Below are 21,611 nucleotides of genomic sequence, written 5' to 3'. Positions count from 1 at the left end.
GTCAACATGACGGAAATGGTCAATTGACCCCTAAGGAGTTATTGTCCTTTATAGTCAATTTTTAACAATTTTCATAAAATTTGTAAATTTTAACTAACATTTTCCACTGAAACTACTGGGCCAAGTTCATTATAGATAGAGATAATTGTAAGTAGCAAGAATGTTCAGTAAAGTAAGATGTACAAACACATCACCATCACCAAACACAATTTGTCATGAATCTATCTGCTTCCTTTGTTTAATATTCACATAGACCAAGGTGAGCGACACAGGCTCTTTAGAGCCTCTAGTTTGGAAGACCAATTCATTTGAATGGGGACATATTGCTGGAATTCCCCCTTTTTCCTGTGTTGGGAACACCCCCCCCCCCTTTTTTTTTAAATGGCTGGATCCGCCCCTGCAGGAGGTTACCTTTTATCAGTATTCAGGAGGATATTGTATTTTTTGTATTTTTGGGAAATGTATTTTAAGCCAACTTTGTACTGGTTTGGCATACTAAATCAATTTTTCCATACTGATAGAATTGTATTGCACTGATATGACATAGTTCAGCAATCAATCAATTTTTCCTGATTTTAATGTACTTGTTAACAAGGTAACAGTTGCCAGGAAGGTTATTCAACCTGAATTCATTGTTCTAACTCTTGAGCTGATAACTTTTTTATCTTCTTCAATCTAAATGCCATAAATGGCATATGTTTAGCAGAAAGTGCTGCAAAAGTCTATGGCTATTACCAGTTTGGGAACAAACCAAAGACCACAGAGGTGATAACTACTAAATTATTAATTAGTTTGCTTAACACTACTGAGTATGAAGGTGTTTCGCTGGCCAAGTGGTCTAAGTAGTTACTACTGTAATCAGCAGCCAGTCAACACTGAGGTGGTTATTTCGATACCTGCTCATGCGGGTGCACTTGACTCCAATCTGATTTGACTAGATTTGACAGTCCTATCAAGGGTCTGGTTTTCTCCTGGCACTCTGACTTCCAACACCCTTAAAAACTGAACACCACGAAATAGCCCAAAAGGCTAAAATTCCAGTTTGGGGACAAACCAAAGACCACACAGGGGAATATCTATAAATAGAATGTTTGATGCATTATTGATGAGTTTGTTTGACACTACTGAGTATGAAATATTTTTTTAAGAAGCGATTAAGGAAAGGGCTGACAACTTTAGTTTCAAAATAAAATGCTGAAGGAATCAAGTTGAATGCAGTATTATATGAAGTTTCTGTGCCCAAAAGTCTTTGAAATTTTGCACAGTTTATCAGGAAATGATTTCAATTTATTTCAAATTTTCTAAATTTTTTATCTCATGCTTTTTAATTTTGTTTCTTGCTATATTTATTATGTGTTACACTTTTTATTGTACCTGTTGCAGTAAATTGACATTATTCTCGGGATTAATAAGCCCTTTAAGTATAATGCACAACCATTTACATAAAGGATATCTTGTATTCTATTCTTCTGGTTCTTTTATACTTGATTTTAGCTATTAGGGGAATGTTCTTTATATAGCCATCTAAAGAAATATGGCACTTTATGATAGAATAACCTTTATAACTTTTTTTGATTAATAAAACTAAAATACTTGTACTGTGAAATTTAAGTTTAAAAGCTTCTGTTTTATTAATCACATTTGAAGCAGTATGGTAAAAGTATGTCAAAAGAAAGATCGAGAAAGAGTACCTGTGTATATGTCTGTGAAAAACTTTAAGAATTTTATTTTAGGTCCAATTGTTACAGCTACAAAACTTTCATAACTTTAATCAATTCAAATGATACATTATGATATTCAATTAAATTCTGGACAATAAAAATGTTTTGAAAAGAAAGTTAGATTAGTATTAGATTTCAAAAGTAATTTGTTTGTACATGCTCTTTTAGAATATATTGTATGTATTTCAGTTTTCAGCATTGATTGCACTGCATTATGAAAGATTTAAGATTTTAAATGGAAAATTTATTTTGAAAAATGTGAAAATTTTATTCCAACTTTAGAAAAAAAGATGGGAAATGTTTGGGAATCATACATGAAGATAATGTATTCATAATATTTTTACGTACATGTACTAATTCTAAATTGGTTAACAGGGATATATGGCATACATTCGTTCCTTGCCTATTAATGACACACCAGAAGTGTTTGGTCTCCATGAAAACGCCAACATCACATTTGCTCAGAATGAGACATATTCCTTGTTGAAATCTTTACTGAAATTACAACCCAAATCAGCAGCTGGCGCAGGAAAATCTAGAGAGGAGGTGAGTATATTGAAAAGTATACAGTGAAACCTGTCTAAACCAAACCTCATTTGAACTTTTAAGATTTTGTTGGGTTCCTGGCAGATGTTTGGGTTAATCAGGTTCACAAAAACAAAAAAAATTATGATTTGAATAAAGAAGAAGTTTGGTTTAGACAGGATTTCGGTCTATGCAAGATTTGGTTTAGACAGGTTTATATGTAATTTTTAAAATTTATAGGCCAAAAATTGGGGATCATGTTTGAGAACTGGTCAAGAGCATGTGTAAAATATAACATGGTGTCCTATTGACACATATTCTTGATTTAAATTTGTACTGTATTTTTTTCCATGAAAACATGCATTGAAATTAAAAATGCAAAATAAACCTCATTGTGAGAGCTTGTGATAAGTATTAAGATATGGTCAGTGCCAAATCTATTAGTATGTTTTGATGTAAGACATCAGCTGGTTTATATATAATTTTACCAAAACCCCTAGTTAAGGCGAAGTGTACGTAATTGCACGCCTCTAGCGGAATACGGGATTAAAAACGTTCGTCGTTAGTTACGCAAGTTATCTCCCTTACTCCAAGAAAGGACACACAAAAGAGAAACTACTTTCTGCGGTCTATAATGAATCCAACAAGCACTCCTAAGCTGTCTTAAACCTCATAGAAATTATCTAAATAACTCCAATTACAAATCATTCTGTACGTTGTTCTGTGTGCAGCTTGACTTATTTAAAAACACTGTTTTTTTTTTTGTTTTAGACGCGTAGGAGAAGGCATTTCGTGTTTATGATATCAACAGAAAAAAAAAACGCCTCACAACAAAATTATAAACAATAAACAAATAAACATGTAACAATTTTCTTCTATTGATATCAAATTAATTATAATGAACCTGAATTGACCCAACAATTTCGTTTTAAAAAGCCGTAGTCTTGAACGGAAAACACAGTAGGCTACTCAACGTAAAGCTTTTATAATAGGTTACAAATAATTAATGAAAGACGTGTGTATTTAATTGTTTAATTTAAAAGACGTTGAAATGTTCGTATTTTGTGCAATTGAAAATTTAAGGACATGATTTATATTCATACAAGAAATCAGACGATACCAAGAGAATAATTTGACTACTAGTGCAACACTTACTGGTCGGAAGAACAAATACGGAAAACAAACAAAAAATAAACAAATTAGGCCCCAAAAATTATTCAGTAACTTAAAAGTTGTCTCACTCTAACATTTATCTTAAAAGTAAGTAAAAATTATGTCTTTCAACTCCCAGTTTTCAACTTTTTCTACATGTGCAGAAAGTAAACAGGTGTCTTCTATTCCGTCCGCAATTTATGGGAAAACTAAATCTAAATTAAGAACCATATTGAAATTGAAAGTACACATGTAAGATAAAATATAACATGCCATTTCTTCTTTCACAAATTCCAATTTCGAAGAGATATATAGCGAAATCTGTTTTCTTTTATTGTGTCTAGCTGTGTGCATCATTCAAAATTAGAGAATGTAATTTTGAAGTATCAAGTCTCAATTCAAGATTTTGAATGAATAGAATATAGAATTACGGGGGGAAGGAAGGGGGGGGGGGGGGTAGGACCTTTATCGGAACTCCGGGATCGGGTGTTTTTAAGCTCGGGATTTCGGGATTGACCCTTTTGGGATCCGGGAATTCTATTTCCGAATTTCGGGTAGTCGGGATTTAATTTTTTTTAATTCAGAACCTCGGGATGTCGTGTTTTTAAGCCCGGGATTACGGAATCTGGATCCCTCCGCCCCCTTTCCCTCTATTATGGTTAAAGAAAAGAGGTCAGGGAAGTTTTGTAATACTTGTAACTGCAATTTGATATTTAGTGGAATGAGAGGTGAAATGTGTTCAGACTATTACATTTCGATTTTTTTTAAAATTTAAGCCAAGTTTACGGCAAGGTGTGTTTAACGACCTCGATGATTATCCATGAGGATCTCGCACTCGGTCAGCTATAGGTTTTCACCTAGTTCATGATCATACAAGAATTGAGAAGCCTGTGGTTTACTAGTCTTATAATATGAGACTTTGGAGTTCATATAATTTACATTCAACGTTTTTTATCGAATATTTCAAGGCTTTTTGACTATCAATGTTGACCCCCCCCCCCAAAAAAAAAAAATTGATTGGATAAAATGAATGGATTTCCGCCCCTATTTCAAACTAAAGTCCTATAAACTGACTAGTATTCGAATTTGTTAAAAGAAAAAATTGGTATCTCTCATATTGATTCAATGCCGTAATGCCGAAAAACAATCATTTGTTTCCGCGAATTCCGAACAGCTAGAAATATATTCCCGAGTTTCAATTTGAGTAGCTCGAATAATTCAAGCCCTTTCCATGTCCGATTTTCTCCCACACGAGAAATGGAGTATTCGTACATTAGCTGAATAATACGGCTGAATTATTCGGGTTACAATTTGTGTAAATCCCGAATGCACATAAAAGTAAAGGTCCAGCCCTACTTTCGGGAAAGGACTGTTGTAGATTTCAGATTGATTTCCAGAAATAAAAATCATACAAAAATGTTTCACGCAAATATTCGTCTTCAGACGTGTAAAGTTATACAACGGTTACTAGCCGGTCTGGATTGTGATAAAAAGAAGCGCATGCCATGCATAAAATATATAATGTCGTGGCTCAGCGATGTGTTGAATTATAGAGATGCTTATGCGGCACAAAGATAAGATTAATTTACCCAAATGTACTAAGAATTACCACACAACTTAAATTTGCTTAAATATTGATTTGTTATCCTGTGCCAGACAGTTTTCTAGCTTGGCGATCTCCGCACGCACCCGAATATAAAAGACAAATACAATACAATAGTACACAAGACGTAACATAAAGAACTAAAGACCGAGCAACACAAACTCCAACAAAACGGTATATATTTCATACAAGTATAGAACTATATGAAGCGTCGTAACTGTTGCGGCGACGTCAATAACGTTGTCGTTGTTTTTTGTTTTTTTACACTCAAGATTCAACTTTAACAGGTTATAGCTTGAAAAGTAGCACGGTTGCTAAGGACTTTCTTTGCACCAATCGATTCCTCAGACATTTCAGAATCGTCTCATAAATTTAAAAAAAAATCGATTGTCTAATATAATAGAAAATCTTGAAAATGTAACAATTCCTGCCGAATTTCACGATTTTCCCTATATATCCTTTGTAATTTTGGTGTATGATGCTGTTAACTTCAACAGCTCGTATCTCAAAAACGAAAACGGTTACCCCCTTTTTTTATTTTATTTTCTGATTTATTTTTACAAGCAGAATCTACATGTAAAATTTAAAAAAAATCCATTGTGTAGTTTAATTACGTACACTTCGCCTTAAAGGATAATTTTGTGTCAATTCATGTGTCAATTTTAGAAATGTTTCAAAATTTTTAATATTGATTGTGTGACATGCAGTGACATCTTTCTATGTGATAGTGACGACACAACTTTGTAACTCTTTCTAAATAATGCAGCAGGTTCCTACATGTACATACCAGAACTTGCAATCATAAAACTTTTGATAACAATTGGTATTCAGACTCAGAAATCAACCTATCTAAAAACTGGATTGCATGCATGAGCACACATTTAGTAAAGTAAACTCTATGCAGATGGTCCTATATACATGCACATTGTCAAAAACACACTTACATTAGTCTTGTGATAAAGTTGTTAAGGGTAACCCAGATTCTAGGGGAGACAATTGATGACATGTGATTTTCTATCTAGGTAATGGAAGATAGTGCTAAAGACATCTTAGGAAGAGTTCCAAAACCAATTGACATCAATGATGTTGTGGAAAAATATCCAGTTTTGTATGAACAGTCCATGAATACAGTATTAACACAGGAAGTCATTAGGTAAGTTTGAGTCTTATTCTGACAGTTAGAAAGGTTTGGATAGTTAATGACATTATCCATAAACAGAAGGGATCAGGTAAGTTGTGGTCTTTTTGGCTGATATGTTTTGTTGAGTCTATCATTTGACCTTTTGGAAAATGACAATGTGTGCTTTATTAGGAATTTGATATTTATTACATGCGTTTCCAAAAGCTTAAGGTGGAACACTACAGGGAGATAACTCTGTAAATTTAGCTAAAAGTTTTAATTACGTTGTGTTGTTAAGGGAATATTAAGCTTCTAAATGATCAAAATTAGTATTTGTAAAACTGCTATAAAACCAGTGTAATTTTCCTGAAAAAAATAGTTGGTTCAAATTTTTTGAAATTTTTATATTTTTGTCAAAGGGACAAAGTATATACTTTGTCAAAATTTTATGAAATTTAAATGAGCCAAATTAATTTTAGTGAAAGTGTTGGGTACCACCTTTAGTTGAAAGCAGGTTTAGTAACCCCAGTCTACTGCATTTGTCGGAAAGACATTGGGAAAAAAACAAATTTCATCACGTTTTCTTTGTTTTCTATGAAAGGGAAGGATTTAAAATTTGGTCTGCAGAAAGCAATTTTTACAGTTCCATTCTTTAAAATTGGGTATGTGACTATATAGGTGATATTCTTAATGATGTTCAAAATAAACAATAATGTGTTTATCTAAATTGCTAATGTTAGTATTTCAATTCTGTGTATTTTTCATTGTGTCAAAATCATTTTCCACATAATTGCTTTTTTCAATGACATTCATTATAGGAAATAAGATGATATCAACTAATTTGGTGATTTCAATATAGATATAAATTGAAAGTTGAAGGTCACAGAAAACTGGGGAGAAATCTAATACATGTATATTCATGTTATAGTCATGATAATACTGTTTTAACTTTAAAATTGTATATATGTAATCTGTCTACATTTTTCTATACATCTTTATAAATTGCTGTAGCTAATGAGATTTTTTTTTAATTTCTAATGTCGTAGAGTTGTCACTGGTTCAGATGTACTAATTATATTTATAATTTATATATATATATTAGAAATTAAAAAAAAAATCTCATTAGCTACATCAATTTATAAAGAGGTAGAAAAATGAAGACAGATCACATATCAAATACAATTTTATATACATTATATAAACTAAAAAAAAAAAAAAATCTCATATATATTTTTTCGAACATATTCATTAATTTCATAAGAAATTTGTATTAATATTTTTTATTTATTAGCTGTCTTCATTTTCACTATGTACTTATTAATTTCAACCCCAAAAAATGACAAAAGATTCATAGATAGAGTTAACACTAATGTAGATAGTTTTTGATTTATAACATAATTTGTATAATTATTATTTCCTGTTTAACATTTCAAAAGAAAAACATCTTTATTAGTACATTGAAGTCACTTAAAGTGTCAATGGGACTAGATATCACACTTAGTAGACAGTTGTAGTAACATAAAATTTCTAACAACTTACAGAATAAAAAGCTGTGTTACACTCAGTGATTCAGAATAAAAAACTATGTTACACTCAGTGATACGGATATTGTATTTAATGCAAATTGGTATGACCTTTTAGTGTAATGTTGCAAGTAGTATTTTTCACCTACATCTTTTTGCTATATATTTCATAACAATAAAATTATGTAAAATGGAACCTGCTACCAAAAGAAGCAGAATTGCTACAAGTTTATTTTGTTAAATATCTTGTAACCTTCTCATTTCCTGATGATATATATAAACACAAGCATTTTTTTTTTAAATTAATTTGTGAAAAGATATTTTTAAAATAAGAATGGAAATGGGGAATATGTAAGAGACAGCATACAGATAAAAGCCAAAGGCCCACAATGAATCTGCAGCAGTGGGAGAAAACCCACACACAGAGGTGGGCCTCAGCTCATATATACATGTTCCCTTCAGGAGAAATAAAAAACAAATGAAAATAGAATTATAACCTAACTAAACTTATACAGTTCATACAAATTTGTGTCTTTCAACACATGGTTTATAAAAAATCCAACCACAGATTCCAAAACATATCTTTTTATTGTGAATTATATAGAAAAATTATAAAGGTGATGAATACTAATTGTATAACTTTGTATGGCCATAGCTTAAGGTATTTTGATACAAATAAACAAGAAAATTGTATACATATTAGCTATACCTTGCTTAATTTTTTTTTACAGATACAACAGGCTTTTAGAAGCTATACACGGCAGTTTACAGAATCTGCTTAAAGCCCTGAAAGGATTGGTGGTCTTGTCTCAGGAATTAGAAATGATGGCTAATAGCCTATATGACAACAGTGTGCCTAACATGTGGGCTAAAAAGGTAGGAATATTTCCAGTGCCGTGATTCTTGGGTAAAAAAGTAATCAGTCTTAATTTCAGTTACTGTATAAGTTAAGCTAAGGCTGTATGGTGATCTATACTTGCTTCTACTTAATTTGATATGTCTAGTGGATAATTGTCTCAGTGGCAATCATGCCACATTTATTTTTTATTATAATAATATTTTGTTAAAATTTTAAAATCTTATATGGTAAATATACATAAGAAAAAAAGTGTTCATGATATAAGTACCGGTACAGTAATATTTTTTATACCCCATTTATGGGCATTATGTTTTCTGGTCTGTGCCTCTGTTCCTTCGTCTGTTCGTCTGTCGTACCGTCTGTTCGTCCATCCCGCTTCAGGTTAAAGTTTTTGGGCAAGGTTATTTTTTGATGAAGTTGATGTCCAATCAACTTGAAATTTAGTACACATGTTCCCTATGATATGATCTTTCTAATTTTAATGCCAGACGAGAGTTTTCACCCTAATTTCATGGTCCACTGAACATAGAAAATGATAATGCCATTGGGGCATCTGTGTACTATGGACATATTCTTGTTATCACTTAAAATTCAATGAACCAATATAGAAATTGGATGTATTATGGAAATATACTATTTTTGAATGACACTGATTGGTCAAGATGTCAAATGTTAGAGCTGAAGGTTTCTTTTTATGCCCTATACAGTATGCCCCATTTAGGGGAATTAATGTTTTCTGGTCTGCCTGTCCGTTCTTTATTCCGTCTGTCCTGCTTCAGGTTAAAGTTTTTCGTCCAAGTAGTTATTGATAAAGTTGAAGTCCAATCAACTTGAAACTTAGTAAACATGTTCCCTATGATATGATCTTTCTAGTCTTAATGCCAAATTGGAGATTTTATCCCTTTTTCACGGTCCACTGAACATAGAAAATGATAGTGTGGATGGGGCATTCATGTACTTGCAGGGTTTCCCCTGCGTCAATTATATTTTTCGCCACCTCTTTCGCCAAAATAATATATTTTTCGCCACTTTATTATTTTTTTCGCCAAGTAACAAAACTATATTTTTCATTTAGAAATTAACTTTTTTCACCCCCCCCCCCCCCCCCCCCCTTCCTTAAATAAGATGATTTTGCCCCATTGTGTCTATGATCATTCTCTCAAACTTATTTTAGAGTGAACATTTTAATGAATAAACGCTAAACATTTACTTGAAAACAACAATTTTTTTTTAACTTAAAACTTTTCTAAATGTTGGGGCCACTATACTTTTAATAATAAAGAAGATATTACTGTAAATTCAGAAATTAATGCGAGGTTTTTATTATTGCGAAAAATGCGACTGAGTTGCAAACGCAATAATTTAAACTCGCATTTTGAAATATTTTTATGAATTTAACAGGTTTTTGTCGAGCCTGCAACTTTTGTTGCAGAAAGCTCGACATAGGGATAGTGATCCGGCGGCGGCGGTGTTAGCTAACTTCTTAAAAGCTTTATATTTTAGAAGGTGGAAGACCTGGATGCTTCATACTTTGTGTATAGATGCCTCATGTTACGAAGTTTCCGTCAGTCACATGTCCAATGTCCTTGACCTCATTTTCATGGTTCAGTGACCACTTGAAAAAAAAGTTCAGATTTTTTGTAATGTTGAATTCTCTCTTATTATAAGTAATAGGATAACTATATTTGATATGTGCGTACCTTGCAAGGTCCTCATGTCTGTCAGACAGTTTTCACTTGACCTCGACCTCATTTCATGGATCAGTGAACAAGGTTAAGTTTTGGTGGTCAAGTCCGTATATCAGATACTATAAGCAATAGGGCTTGTATATTCTGTGTATGGAAGGACTGTAAGGTGTACATGTCCAACTGGCAGGTGTCATCTGACCTTGACCTCATTTTCATGGTTCAGTGGTTATAGTTAAATTTTTGTGTTTTGGTCTGTTTTTTTCATACTATATGCAATAGGTCTACTGTATTTGTTGTATGGAATGATTGTAAGGTGTACATGTCTAGCGGGCAGATGTCATGTGACCTTGACCTCATTTTCATGGTTCAGTGGTTATAGTTAAATTTTTTTGTTTTGGTCTGTTTTTTTTCATACTATATGCAATAGGTCTACTATATTTGTTGTATGGAATGATTGTAAGGTGTACATGTCTAGCGGGCAGATGTCATGTGACCTTGACCTCATTTTCATGGTTCAGTGGTCAAAGTTAAGTTTTTGAGTTTTGGTCTATTTATCTAATACTATATGCCATAGGTCAACTATATTTGGTGTATGGAAATATTTTATGATCTTTATGTCAGTAGCGCAGGTTTCTTTTGACCATGACCTCATTTTCACGGTTCATTGCACAGTGTTAATTTTTTGTGTTTTGTTATATTTTTCTTAAACTATAAGTAATAGGTCAACTATATATATTGTATAGAAGCATTGTTAGCTGTACATGTCTGCCTGGCATGGTTCATCTGACCTTGACCTCATTTTCATGGTTCATTGGTCTTTGTTTAGTTATCTTGGTTAATGTTAAGTTTATGAGACAGTTGTAATAAAGCTTTATACTTAGGGCTATCAACATAATATCAATGATTAGTAAAGAAGGCGAGACATTTCAGCGTGTGCACTCTTGTTCCTCAAAATCGTAAAAATTAAAATCGCATTTAAGTCTAAAATGACAAAATCGCAATAATAAATGCACGCAATAATTTCTGAATTTACAGTAGTCCTGGAATATAACAAAATTAATAGATATGTTTTGATTATATAATACCAGTATAGTTCGTAGGGAAAGTTTCTTTAAAAGAAAAATACTACAGGATGTGCCCTTTTGTACTAAGAAGTGGTTTGTACAACAAGACAAAAGCTTTTATCACATGAAATTGATCCCTCATTTCATGTGAAGTCATTACATTGAAGGGTTACTCTCATTCGAGGGGTTGTTCACAACCTTTTGGATAGATTTTTTCATAACGACTGTTTTCTTTTCTTGACCATCGTAAATGAAAAGGATGAGACGTAAAACTATGCTTGAAACACGTGTGTCAACTACTCAATTACCTATATTAAAGTCAAAGGATAATTATAGTTTTAAATCGGAGATAAATTCTGATTTTGAACATTTTTCGTCACAGCAACAGCTTTCTTTTTTAAACTATCTTTAAAAGGAGAGGAGACGTCAAAAGTTTGCTCCAAACAAGTGTGTCGCAAAGTGGTAAAACAATTCTGTATGTGACATTTAGCGGAAGCCATTTAACCATATCATTTTGTCAAACAATTCAATCAACACCTTTATTAATTAGTCCTTTGTTGTCTATAGCTATAAATGCAATCAGCTGATTATTGATTTTCTGTCCAAATCTTAATGAGGTCAAGGTGAATTCCGAGTATTGTCTGATCGGGTAAAGTCCGAGAAACTCGAAAAAAAGTAAATAAACAAGATGGAGGAAAATAAATCGTTATATATTTCTTTCGCCAAATTCTTTCGCAAATGACGAATTTTTATCGCCACAATTACTATTTTTTCGCAAATTGCGAAAATGGCGACCGCCAACGGAAATCCTGTGTACTTGGGACACATTCTTGTTTTTCCTGAATTAGTCATTCTTTTTAAACTATCTAGCTAAAAAAATGACAATGAAAGTAACACAATACAGTTTCATGTCAAAGTATTAAGATTTAATAGAATAATGTAGCAAATTTATGTGTTACCTCATGTTTATAGGAACTAGTTGAAAAAAACAATTTAATTGGAAATAAGAAGATATGGTATGAGTACCAATGAGACAACTCTCCATCCAAGTCACAATTTGTAAAAGTAAACCATTATTTGTCAAAGTACAGCCTTCCTCGCAGAGCCTTGGCTTACATAGAAGACTGCTTTATTGCATTTTATGTCTTTATTGGTAAAAGTACTGCCTTTCACACAGAGCCTTGGCTCACACAGAAGACTGTTTTATTGCATTTTATGTCTTTATTGGTCAAAAAACGGCCTTTCACACGGAGCCTTGGCTCACACAGAAGACTGTTTTATTGCATTTTATGTCTTTATTTCAGGCGTATCCTTCACTGAAACCTTTAGCACAGTGGGTAACAGATCTGGAACAGAGGATGGTTTTCATTCAGAGTTGGATTGATAATGGGAATCCAACGGTAAGTTTTAGTCTTGTTTGAGACATAGTAACTTTTGTATGGTATTGATAATGGGAATCCAACAGTAAGTTTTAGTCTCATTTGAGATATATCAACTTTTGTATGGTATTGATAATGGGAATCCAACAGTAAGTTTAAGTCTCATTTGAGATATATCAACTTTTGTATGGTATTGATAATGGAAATCCAACAGTAAGTTTAAGTCTCATTTGAGATATATCAACTTTTGTATGGTATTGATAATGGGAATCCAACGGTAAGTTTTAGTCTTGTTTGAGACATAGTAACTTTTGTATGGTATTGATAATGGGAATCCAACAGTAAGTTTTAGTCTCATTTGAGATATATCAACTTTTGTATGGTATTGATAATGGGAATCCAACAGTAAGTTTAAGTCTCATTTGAGATATATCAACTTTTGTATGGTATTGATAATGGAAATCCAACAGTAAGTTTAAGTCTCATTTGAGATATATCAACTTTTGTATGGTATTAATAATGGGAATCCAACAGTAAGTTTAAGTCTCATTTGAGATATATCAACTTTTGTATGGTATTGATAATGGGAATCCAACAGTAAGTTTAAGTCTCATTTGAGATATATCAATTTTTGTATGGTATTGATAATGGGAATCCAACAGTAAGTTTAAGTCTCGTTTGAGATATATCAACTTTTGTATGGTATTGATAATGGAAATCCAACAGTAAGTTTAAGTCTCGTTTGAGATATATCAACTTTTGTATGGTATTGATAATGGAAATCCAATGGTAAGTTTAAGTCTCATTTGAGATATATCAACTTTTGTATGGAAATCCAACAGTAAGTTTAAGTCTCATTTGAGATATATCAACTTCTGTATGGTATTGATAATGGAAATCCAACAGTAAGTTTAAGTCTCATTTGAGATATATCAACTTTTGTATGGTATTGATAATGGGAATCCAACGGTAAGTTTTAGTCTTGTTTGAGACATAGTAACTTTTGTATGGTATTGATAATGGGAATCCAACAGTAAGTTTTAGTCTCATTTGAGATATATCAACTTTTGTATGGTATTGATAATGGGAATCCAACGGTAAGTTTTAGTCTTGTTTGAGACATAGTAACTTTTGTATGGTATTGATAATGGGAATCCAACAGTAAGTTTAAGTCTCATTTGAGATATATCAACTTTTGTATGGTATTGATAATGGGAATCCAACAGTAAGTTTAAGTCTCATTTGAGATATATCAATTTTTGTATGGTATTGATAATGGGAATCAAACAGTAAGTTTAAGTCTCATTTGAGATATATCAACTTTTGTATGGTATTGATAATGGAAATCCAACAGTAAGTTTAAGTCTCCTTTGAGATATATCAACATTTGTATGGTATTGATAATGGAAATCCAACAGTAAGTTTAAGTCTCCTTTGAGATATATCAACTTTTGTATGGTATTGATAAGTTTAAGTCTCGTTTGAGATATATCAACTTTTGTATGGTATTGATAATGGAAATCCAATGGTAAGTTTAAGTCTCATTTGAGATATATCAACTTTTGTATGGAAATCCAACAGTAAGTTTATGTCTCATTTGAGATATATCAACTTCTGTATGGTATTGATAATGGAAATCCAACAGTAAGTTTTAGTCTCATTTGAGATATATCAACTTTTGTATGGTATTGATAATGGAAATCCAACAGTAAGTTTAAGTCTCATTTGAGATATATCAACTTTTGTATGGTATTGATAATGGGAATCCAACGGTAAGTTTTAGTCTTGTTTGAGACATAGTAACTTTTGTATGGTATTGATAATGGGAATCCAACAGTAAGTTTTAGTCTCATTTGAGATATATCAACTTTTGTATGGTATTGATAATGGAAATCCAACAGTAAGTTTAAGTCTCATTTGAGATATATCAGCTTTTGTATGGTATTGATAATGGGAATCCAACGGTAAGTTTTAGTCTTGTTTGAGACATAGTAACTTTTGTATGGTATTGATAATGGGATTCCAACAGTAAGTTTAAGTCTCATTTGAGATATATCAACTTTTGTATGGTATTGATAATGGAAATCCAACAGTAAGTTTAAGTCTCATTTGAGATATATCAGCTTTTGTATGGTATTGATAATGGGAATCCAACGGTAAGTTTTAGTCTTGTTTGAGATATATCAACTTTTGTATGGTATTGATAATGGAAATCCAACAGTAAGTTTAAGTCTCGTTTGAGATATATCAACATTTGTATGGTATTGATAATGGAAATCCAACAGTAAGTTTAAGTCTCCTTTGAGATATATCAACTTTTGTATGGTATTGATAAGTTTAAGTCTCGTTTGAGATATATCAACTTTTGTATGGTATTGATAATGGAAATCCAATGGTAAGTTTAAGTCTCATTTGAGATATATCAACTTTTGTATGGAAATCCAACAGTAAGTTTAAGTCTCATTTGAGATATATCAACTTCTGTATGGTATTGATAATGGAAATCCAACAGTAAGTTTTAGTCTCATTTGAGATATATCAACTTTTGTATGGTATTGATAATGGAAATCCAACAGTAAGTTTAAGTCTCATTTGAGATATATCAACTTTTGTATGGTATTGATAATGGAAATCCAACAGTAAGTTTAAGTCTCATTTGAGATATATCAGCTTTTGTATGGTATTGATAATGGGAATCCAACGGTAAGTTTTAGTCTTGTTTGAGACATAGTAACTTTTGTATGGTATTGATAATGGGATTCCAACAGTAAGTTTAAGTCTCATTTGAGATATATCAACTTTTGTATGGTATTGATAATGGAAATCCAACAGTAAGTTTAAGTCTCATTTGAGATATATCAGCTTTTGTATGGTATTGATAATGGGAATCCAAAGGTAAGTTTTAGTCTTGTTTGAGATATATCAACTTTTGTATGGTATTGATAATGGAAATCCAACAGTAAGTTTAAGTCTCGTTTGAGATATATCAACATTTGTATGGTATTGATAATGGAAATCCAACAGTAAGTTTAAGTCTCCTTTGAGATATATCAACTTTTGTATGGTATTGATAAGTTTAAGTCTCGTTTGAGATATATCAACTTTAGTATGGTATTGATAATGGAAATCCAATGGTAAGTTTAAGTCTCATTTGAGATATATCAACTTTTGTATGGAAATCCAACAGTAAGTTTAAGTCTCATTTGAGATATATCAACTTCTGTATGGTATTGATAATGGGAATCCAACAGTAAGTTTAAGTCTCATTTGAGATATATCAATTTTTGTATGGTATTGATAATGGAAATCCAACAGTAAGTTTAAGTCTCATTTGAGATATATCAACTTTTGTATGGTATTGATAATGGGAATCCAACAGTAAGTTTAAGTCTCATTTGAGATATATCAATTTTTGTATGGTATTGATAATGGAAATCCAACAGTAAGTTTAAGTCTCGTTTGAGATATATCAACTGTTGTATGGTATTGATAATGGAAATCCAACAGTAAGTTTAAGTCTCGTTTGAGATATATCAACTTTTGTATGGTATTTTTACAAAAAAAAGGAAAATTTTACATTCATACTTTTTCACGTTCTTGTGCTATTTGTTTAACCTAATTCAAGTTAAGGTGGTACCCAGCACTTTTACTAAAATAAATTTGGCTCGTTTAATTTTCATAAAATTTGGTCAAAGTATTTACTTTGACACTTAAACAAAAATAGAAAAATTTTGAAAAATTTGAACCAACCGTTTTGTCAGAAAAAATACACTGGTTATATAGCAATTTGACAAACACCAATTTTGATCATTGAGAAGCTTCATATTCCTTGTACAACACAACATAATTAAAACGTTAAGCTGACTTTACAGAGTTATCTCCCTGTAGTGTTAGGTACCACCTCAAATAAAAAATGTATGCAAGGTATCTGCCACAGAAGAAAAATTGACTATCAATACTTTGTAACTTGCAGTGTGCAAATCTATAGTTGGTATCCACGTTAGGTAAATGTTCTAGACAGACTTTATAAGAAATAGTATTATTGACTGATAAATATTACATTTTATGGTGCATGATTACCAAATTTATTGTTTTGTTTTTTAACTAACTACTTATATGGTAAGATTTCTACTACTAGTTATTATAAAAATTCATTATGTCAACCATTTTGTTTTCAGTGTTACTGGATATCTGGTTTCTTTTTCCCACAAGCCTTCTTGACTGGTACCCTTCAGAATTACGCTAGAAGGAAGATTATCTCCATTGATACTATCTCATTTGGATTCAAGGTAAAGACTTCATTTGTATGCAAAAAAAATGGGATTATGGGTAATTTAAACAGATTTTGAAAATGTTTTCAAAAATTTTTCATTTGCTTATTTTCCAAAGGGTGCAATTTTTGAAATAGATGTGAAATTTGCATTTGTGTTCTTTTTGCATTTTGTATTTTGATAGTGAAGTACTGGGAAAGGATTTGTAGAAGTGAGTCATTTCGGAAAACATTAAAAATATCATTCATTTATACAAATTTTCTTAATTTTATTCAAAATCAAACAACTAATTTTGATCGAAAGAGGATTAGGGAACGAGATCATCTCAAAGTTTTGTTTTGTCCCGTGTATATTAGTGTACTATGACATATAAGATCCACTATCCATCACACTATGTATCATGAGCAGCTATTACTCAAACCTTCCCTTCATTCATTGATCTAACAATCAAAAACCAATCAAATTCGAACATAACCATACCCTTATGTAATGCATGTTTTTCATATTTTGCTTCCTTAAATTCCAATATTCAAATAAGCGCTATTATGTGATTCTCATGAGGTCTTGAATTTCCAATACAAAATAAAAGGCTAATTGGGGATTTATAACAGATCCTGAATTTTCAATAAGCAAATAAGGGCTATTACATTGTTCACAGGAGGTCCTGAATGGAAAATTACAAAAATAAGGGCTATTGCACATTTGTTGCCGGATTCACAAGATGTCCTGAATTTCCAATATAAAAAAAGGACCATTGCGTGTTTCACCAGAGGTTTTAACTTTCCATATCCAAATAAGAGATATTGCAAGTCTCACAGGAGCATCCTCACTTTATAATATCCATTTATGGTTTCATTATAGGCATACAAGTCTTTGTTTCGATCTTCATTTGCTGCTCTGGATTCTGTTAAGGTGGTACCCAACACCTTCACTAAAATTAATTTGGCTCATTTAATTTTCATAAAATTTTGGCGAAGTATTTACTTTGACCCTTTGACAAAAATATAAAAATTTCAAAAAATTTGAACCAACCAATTTATCAGAAAAATTACACTGGTTATATAGCAGTTTGACAAAGACTAATTTTGATCATTGAGAAGCTTAATATTCCCTTAACAACGCAAGGTAATTAAAATGTTTAGCTTATTTTACAAAGTTATCTCCCTGTAGTGTTAGGTACCACCTTAAGGAAGCAAAATGCCACTGTAATACTGGTAATCAATTTCCAGTTCTGGGACTTTACTATAACTTCCCCTAATTTTGCCACAGTGTTACCTTATCATGGCTTATGGCATTTGCTAACAGTCACTTTTTTCTGTCACATCAATTAATGATTGTTATAGGAAAATGGTTTATTTCCTACTATGGGACCTGCGACCTTGGGGGTTTGGCAGACAACCTTGCAACTTGAAGTCTCATTTAAGAGGACCTGGTACTCTTTAGAATATCTTTAAGCAGGAATTGAATTATTTTAGAACTGTATAGTTTGCTTAAAAGTTACCAGGTGCAATTTGTAAATGTAACCTTGTAACCTAAGGGGGATAACCTACAGGAGCCCAATATGTCTAATCCAGCAACATTTACATATTTTATCCGTACTTCCTAATTAATTTTTCATTTGTCATTTGTGACACTTATGTGTGCCATTCAGTGAATAGTAACGGCTGTCGACACACATCTCCATAGCAGAATTACAACTGTTTGTAAACAATAGATCAAGGTCATGTATATGTATGGTCATGGTACACACAAAACTATCAGTCAGATCTACAGTAGTTAATAAAAAAAAAACTGTCGATAGACTTAAAACCCTCCTTCCCAACCCAAAGCTTCAATTTACCAAGGGGTCATATAAATTAAGTGAAATTTTTATGCCCCACCTACAATAGTGTTTAAGACAATACAAGATCATATAATCAAGTGACTTAACTATAATTATGAAACAAAAGATTTATCAGGTTCAGCTATTAAGATTGATGTAGCTGTTTACTTGTACACTCTGAGGTAAACAGTACCTCAGTTGTTTGACATGCAGTTAATTTTAAAGATTATTCTGTTAATTAATTATAACAATTTACTTATTATTAAAATGTCAATTTTAGATTTTACCAAAGGTAAAAACTAGCATGATAGAACAATATATGACATTAAGAGGTCAAAATACTATTTATAGAAAAACTTTATGCTTGGGATTTTCTTGGTCATATATTCATATATAATCAGACTTTCACTCTGCTAAGTGGATTATATAATCAGACTTTCACTCTGTCAAGTGAATTATATAATCAGACTTTCACTCTGCTGAGTGGATTATAGTATTTTTATTATATTTAGAACACTTTGCATGAAAGGAGTTTGTTTTCTATGTTATATTCAGTTAGCATTTATTTATTAGTTTTTAGATGTAGATTTTTATATTTTGCATATACAGTAGAAATTAGTTTAGCGTAAAATAATAATAAAACATTTATACATAGCAGTATATTATAAAATTGTTACAATTTGAATTTGAATTAAAATGGTTATACAATATTTGTACAATAGAGTATATTATAACATTTTTACTATTTGGTATATTATGATAGATTTCTTTTGAAATTAATTGAATGACTGTTGATCAAGAGTATTTGATCAGAGTTTAATTAAAAGCATGCACTCATTTTCTCTGAAGCTGGAATGTTTAATAAATCTTAAGTTAAAAAAGAACAACAAAAAAACAAAAAAGATTTTGGTCTAATTTTACAAAACGTGAGGACAGAAAGTTATGTTTCAATAGGTCTTAGTACATCTGTCAATGAACACAGGATTACAAAGTTTTCAATCAATATTTGGCTAAAAGTATTTGAATATTTTATCATCATGTACAATTTGAACCAATTTGAAATTTTGCTTAGCGTGTTATTAAAAATATGTTGTGTATTACACTCATTTCACTGATCCAAAATAACATCGGACATTTTTTTAGAAAATATCATGCACATAATTTGATATAAGAAATTCTTAATTGAACTCTAGCATATCATTTAAATATAGTCTAGTTTAAATGATAAGTATTAAAAGTATTCTGAGAAAAATATTTCTAATAATACCATGTACTGTATGTGAGGCGAGGTGGCAGTCAGATACAGTTAACAAGATTGATTATAAGAGGAAAAAGTTTCCGGAAGGTATCATGCTACAGTTATTTCCCCTGAACTCATACTCAGGAAGTTAACGATTCCTTGTTTCCTGCTTTTATTGATACATACTTTTCCGTCAATTTTAACTATTTCCTGTAACAGTATGCTTCTGAAGTGCTTATCTTTTAGCTTTTTTAAAGATTAAATGGCTGTTGAAGAAGTAGTAGTTTACAATACTGTCTGACAGGAGCGTATATTAGAGATTTTAATTACTCTAAATTCAGAAATTAATGAGAGGTTTTTATTATTGCGATTAATACGACAGAGTCTTAAACACAATAATTTAAACTTTTGAAATATTTTATATGAATTAAACAGGATTTTTTCTCAAAATCGTAAAAATTAGAATCACATTTAAAAGTCTAAAATGACAAAATCGCAATAATAAATGCACGCAATAATGTCTGAATTTACAGTATTAGAGCTTGGAAGAGACATTGACTTTTGACTTTTTTATAATTTTTAGATAAGGTGCAATTATATTTTAGAGGGTACCAATTTTCATAGAATGAGGGGGGAAAAATCAATTTCATCAATATTTGATTTCATGGTTTTGTTAAAGTACTCTGCTTACAAGCCTATTTGACCTAATGAAATTAGTTGAACATTTATATTTGTGATTCACCCTATCTTTTGAGACTGATCCCCCAAAACAATGATGAATTCACAGCAGGCAAGCAGTCACAGATGATGCAATACTTCCAGACTATTGTCAAACACCTGAGGCGACCAGAGGCCATATTATTTGTAATTGTAATCTGATCTCTATCTTCCATACAATTCAAACATTTAATAGCTTATTCATGTTGAATCAAAGGATAATGATAAATAAAATACATACATGTTTGTGACTTGCAGAACACCTATGGGGGAGGTCAGGTGCAAATTCAATAAAATCTGGGGGAATTCCCTTTTTGTTGTCTGGAACAATTTTGCTATGGGAGGGAAAAATTCAAAGATGCAGATCTAGCTAAATATAACTTGTATACAGTTTCATCTCAGTACTATAAAACCACAAAAATTGTGTTCCCACAGAAAAATGTTATGGAATAAGTATCATTTCAGAGTTAAATTTATTACATGTGTATTATAAATACATGTTGACATGATTACTTACTAAAGGAATAAAGATAAACTTTCACATGAAATTATGCAACTAAAATTTTATGCATTTTACTTTGACTTTAGGTTTACATTTTGAAGATTTTTTTTTTGGTAATGTGCATATTTGTTGTCCATGTATAATGTTATATAGTAATTCTATGATTTTTATGCCCCGTTTATTATGCTCCATTTATGGGCATTATGTTTTACTGGTCTGTGCGTCCATCTGTTTATTCGTCTGTCAGTCCTGCTGCTAGTTAAAATTTTTGGTTGAGGTAGTTTTTGATGAAGTTGAAGTTCAATTAACCTTAAACTTAGTACAAATGCGCCCTATGATATGATCTTTTTTTTTTGTTTTTACTCCATTTTCAAGGTCCCCTGAACATATAAAATGATAGTGCTGATGGGGTATCTGTACTATGG

At 31.5% G+C, this 21,611-nt stretch overlaps 1 protein-coding gene across 6 annotated transcripts in view; it reads left to right on the top strand.

Annotated features, from left to right (window-relative positions):
• Window positions 1–21,611, top strand: part of LOC143047425 (dynein axonemal heavy chain 1-like) — a 125,123-nt gene that overhangs the window by 89,806 nt on the left and 13,706 nt on the right. For 5 of the 6 annotated variants that reach the window (XM_076220482.1, XM_076220481.1, XM_076220478.1 and 2 more), the window contains 6 exons: window positions 2,097–2,267; window positions 6,024–6,154; window positions 8,376–8,520; window positions 12,560–12,655; window positions 16,813–16,923; window positions 19,008–19,019. In XM_076220482.1, the coding sequence (XP_076076597.1) occupies window positions 2,097–2,267; window positions 6,024–6,154; window positions 8,376–8,520; window positions 12,560–12,655; window positions 16,813–16,923; window positions 19,008–19,019 (666 nt within the window). The remainder of the gene's footprint in view (window positions 1–2,096; window positions 2,268–6,023; window positions 6,155–8,375; window positions 8,521–12,559; window positions 12,656–16,812; window positions 16,924–19,007; window positions 19,020–21,611) is intronic. The other variant, XM_076220483.1, reaches the window with a different exon arrangement.

This window comes from Mytilus galloprovincialis, chromosome 10 (genome assembly GCF_965363235.1).
Source record: "Mytilus galloprovincialis chromosome 10, xbMytGall1.hap1.1, whole genome shotgun sequence".
Classification (NCBI taxonomy): domain Eukaryota; kingdom Metazoa; phylum Mollusca; class Bivalvia; order Mytilida; family Mytilidae; genus Mytilus; species Mytilus galloprovincialis.
This window is presented reverse-complemented; position numbering and strand designations above follow the sequence as displayed.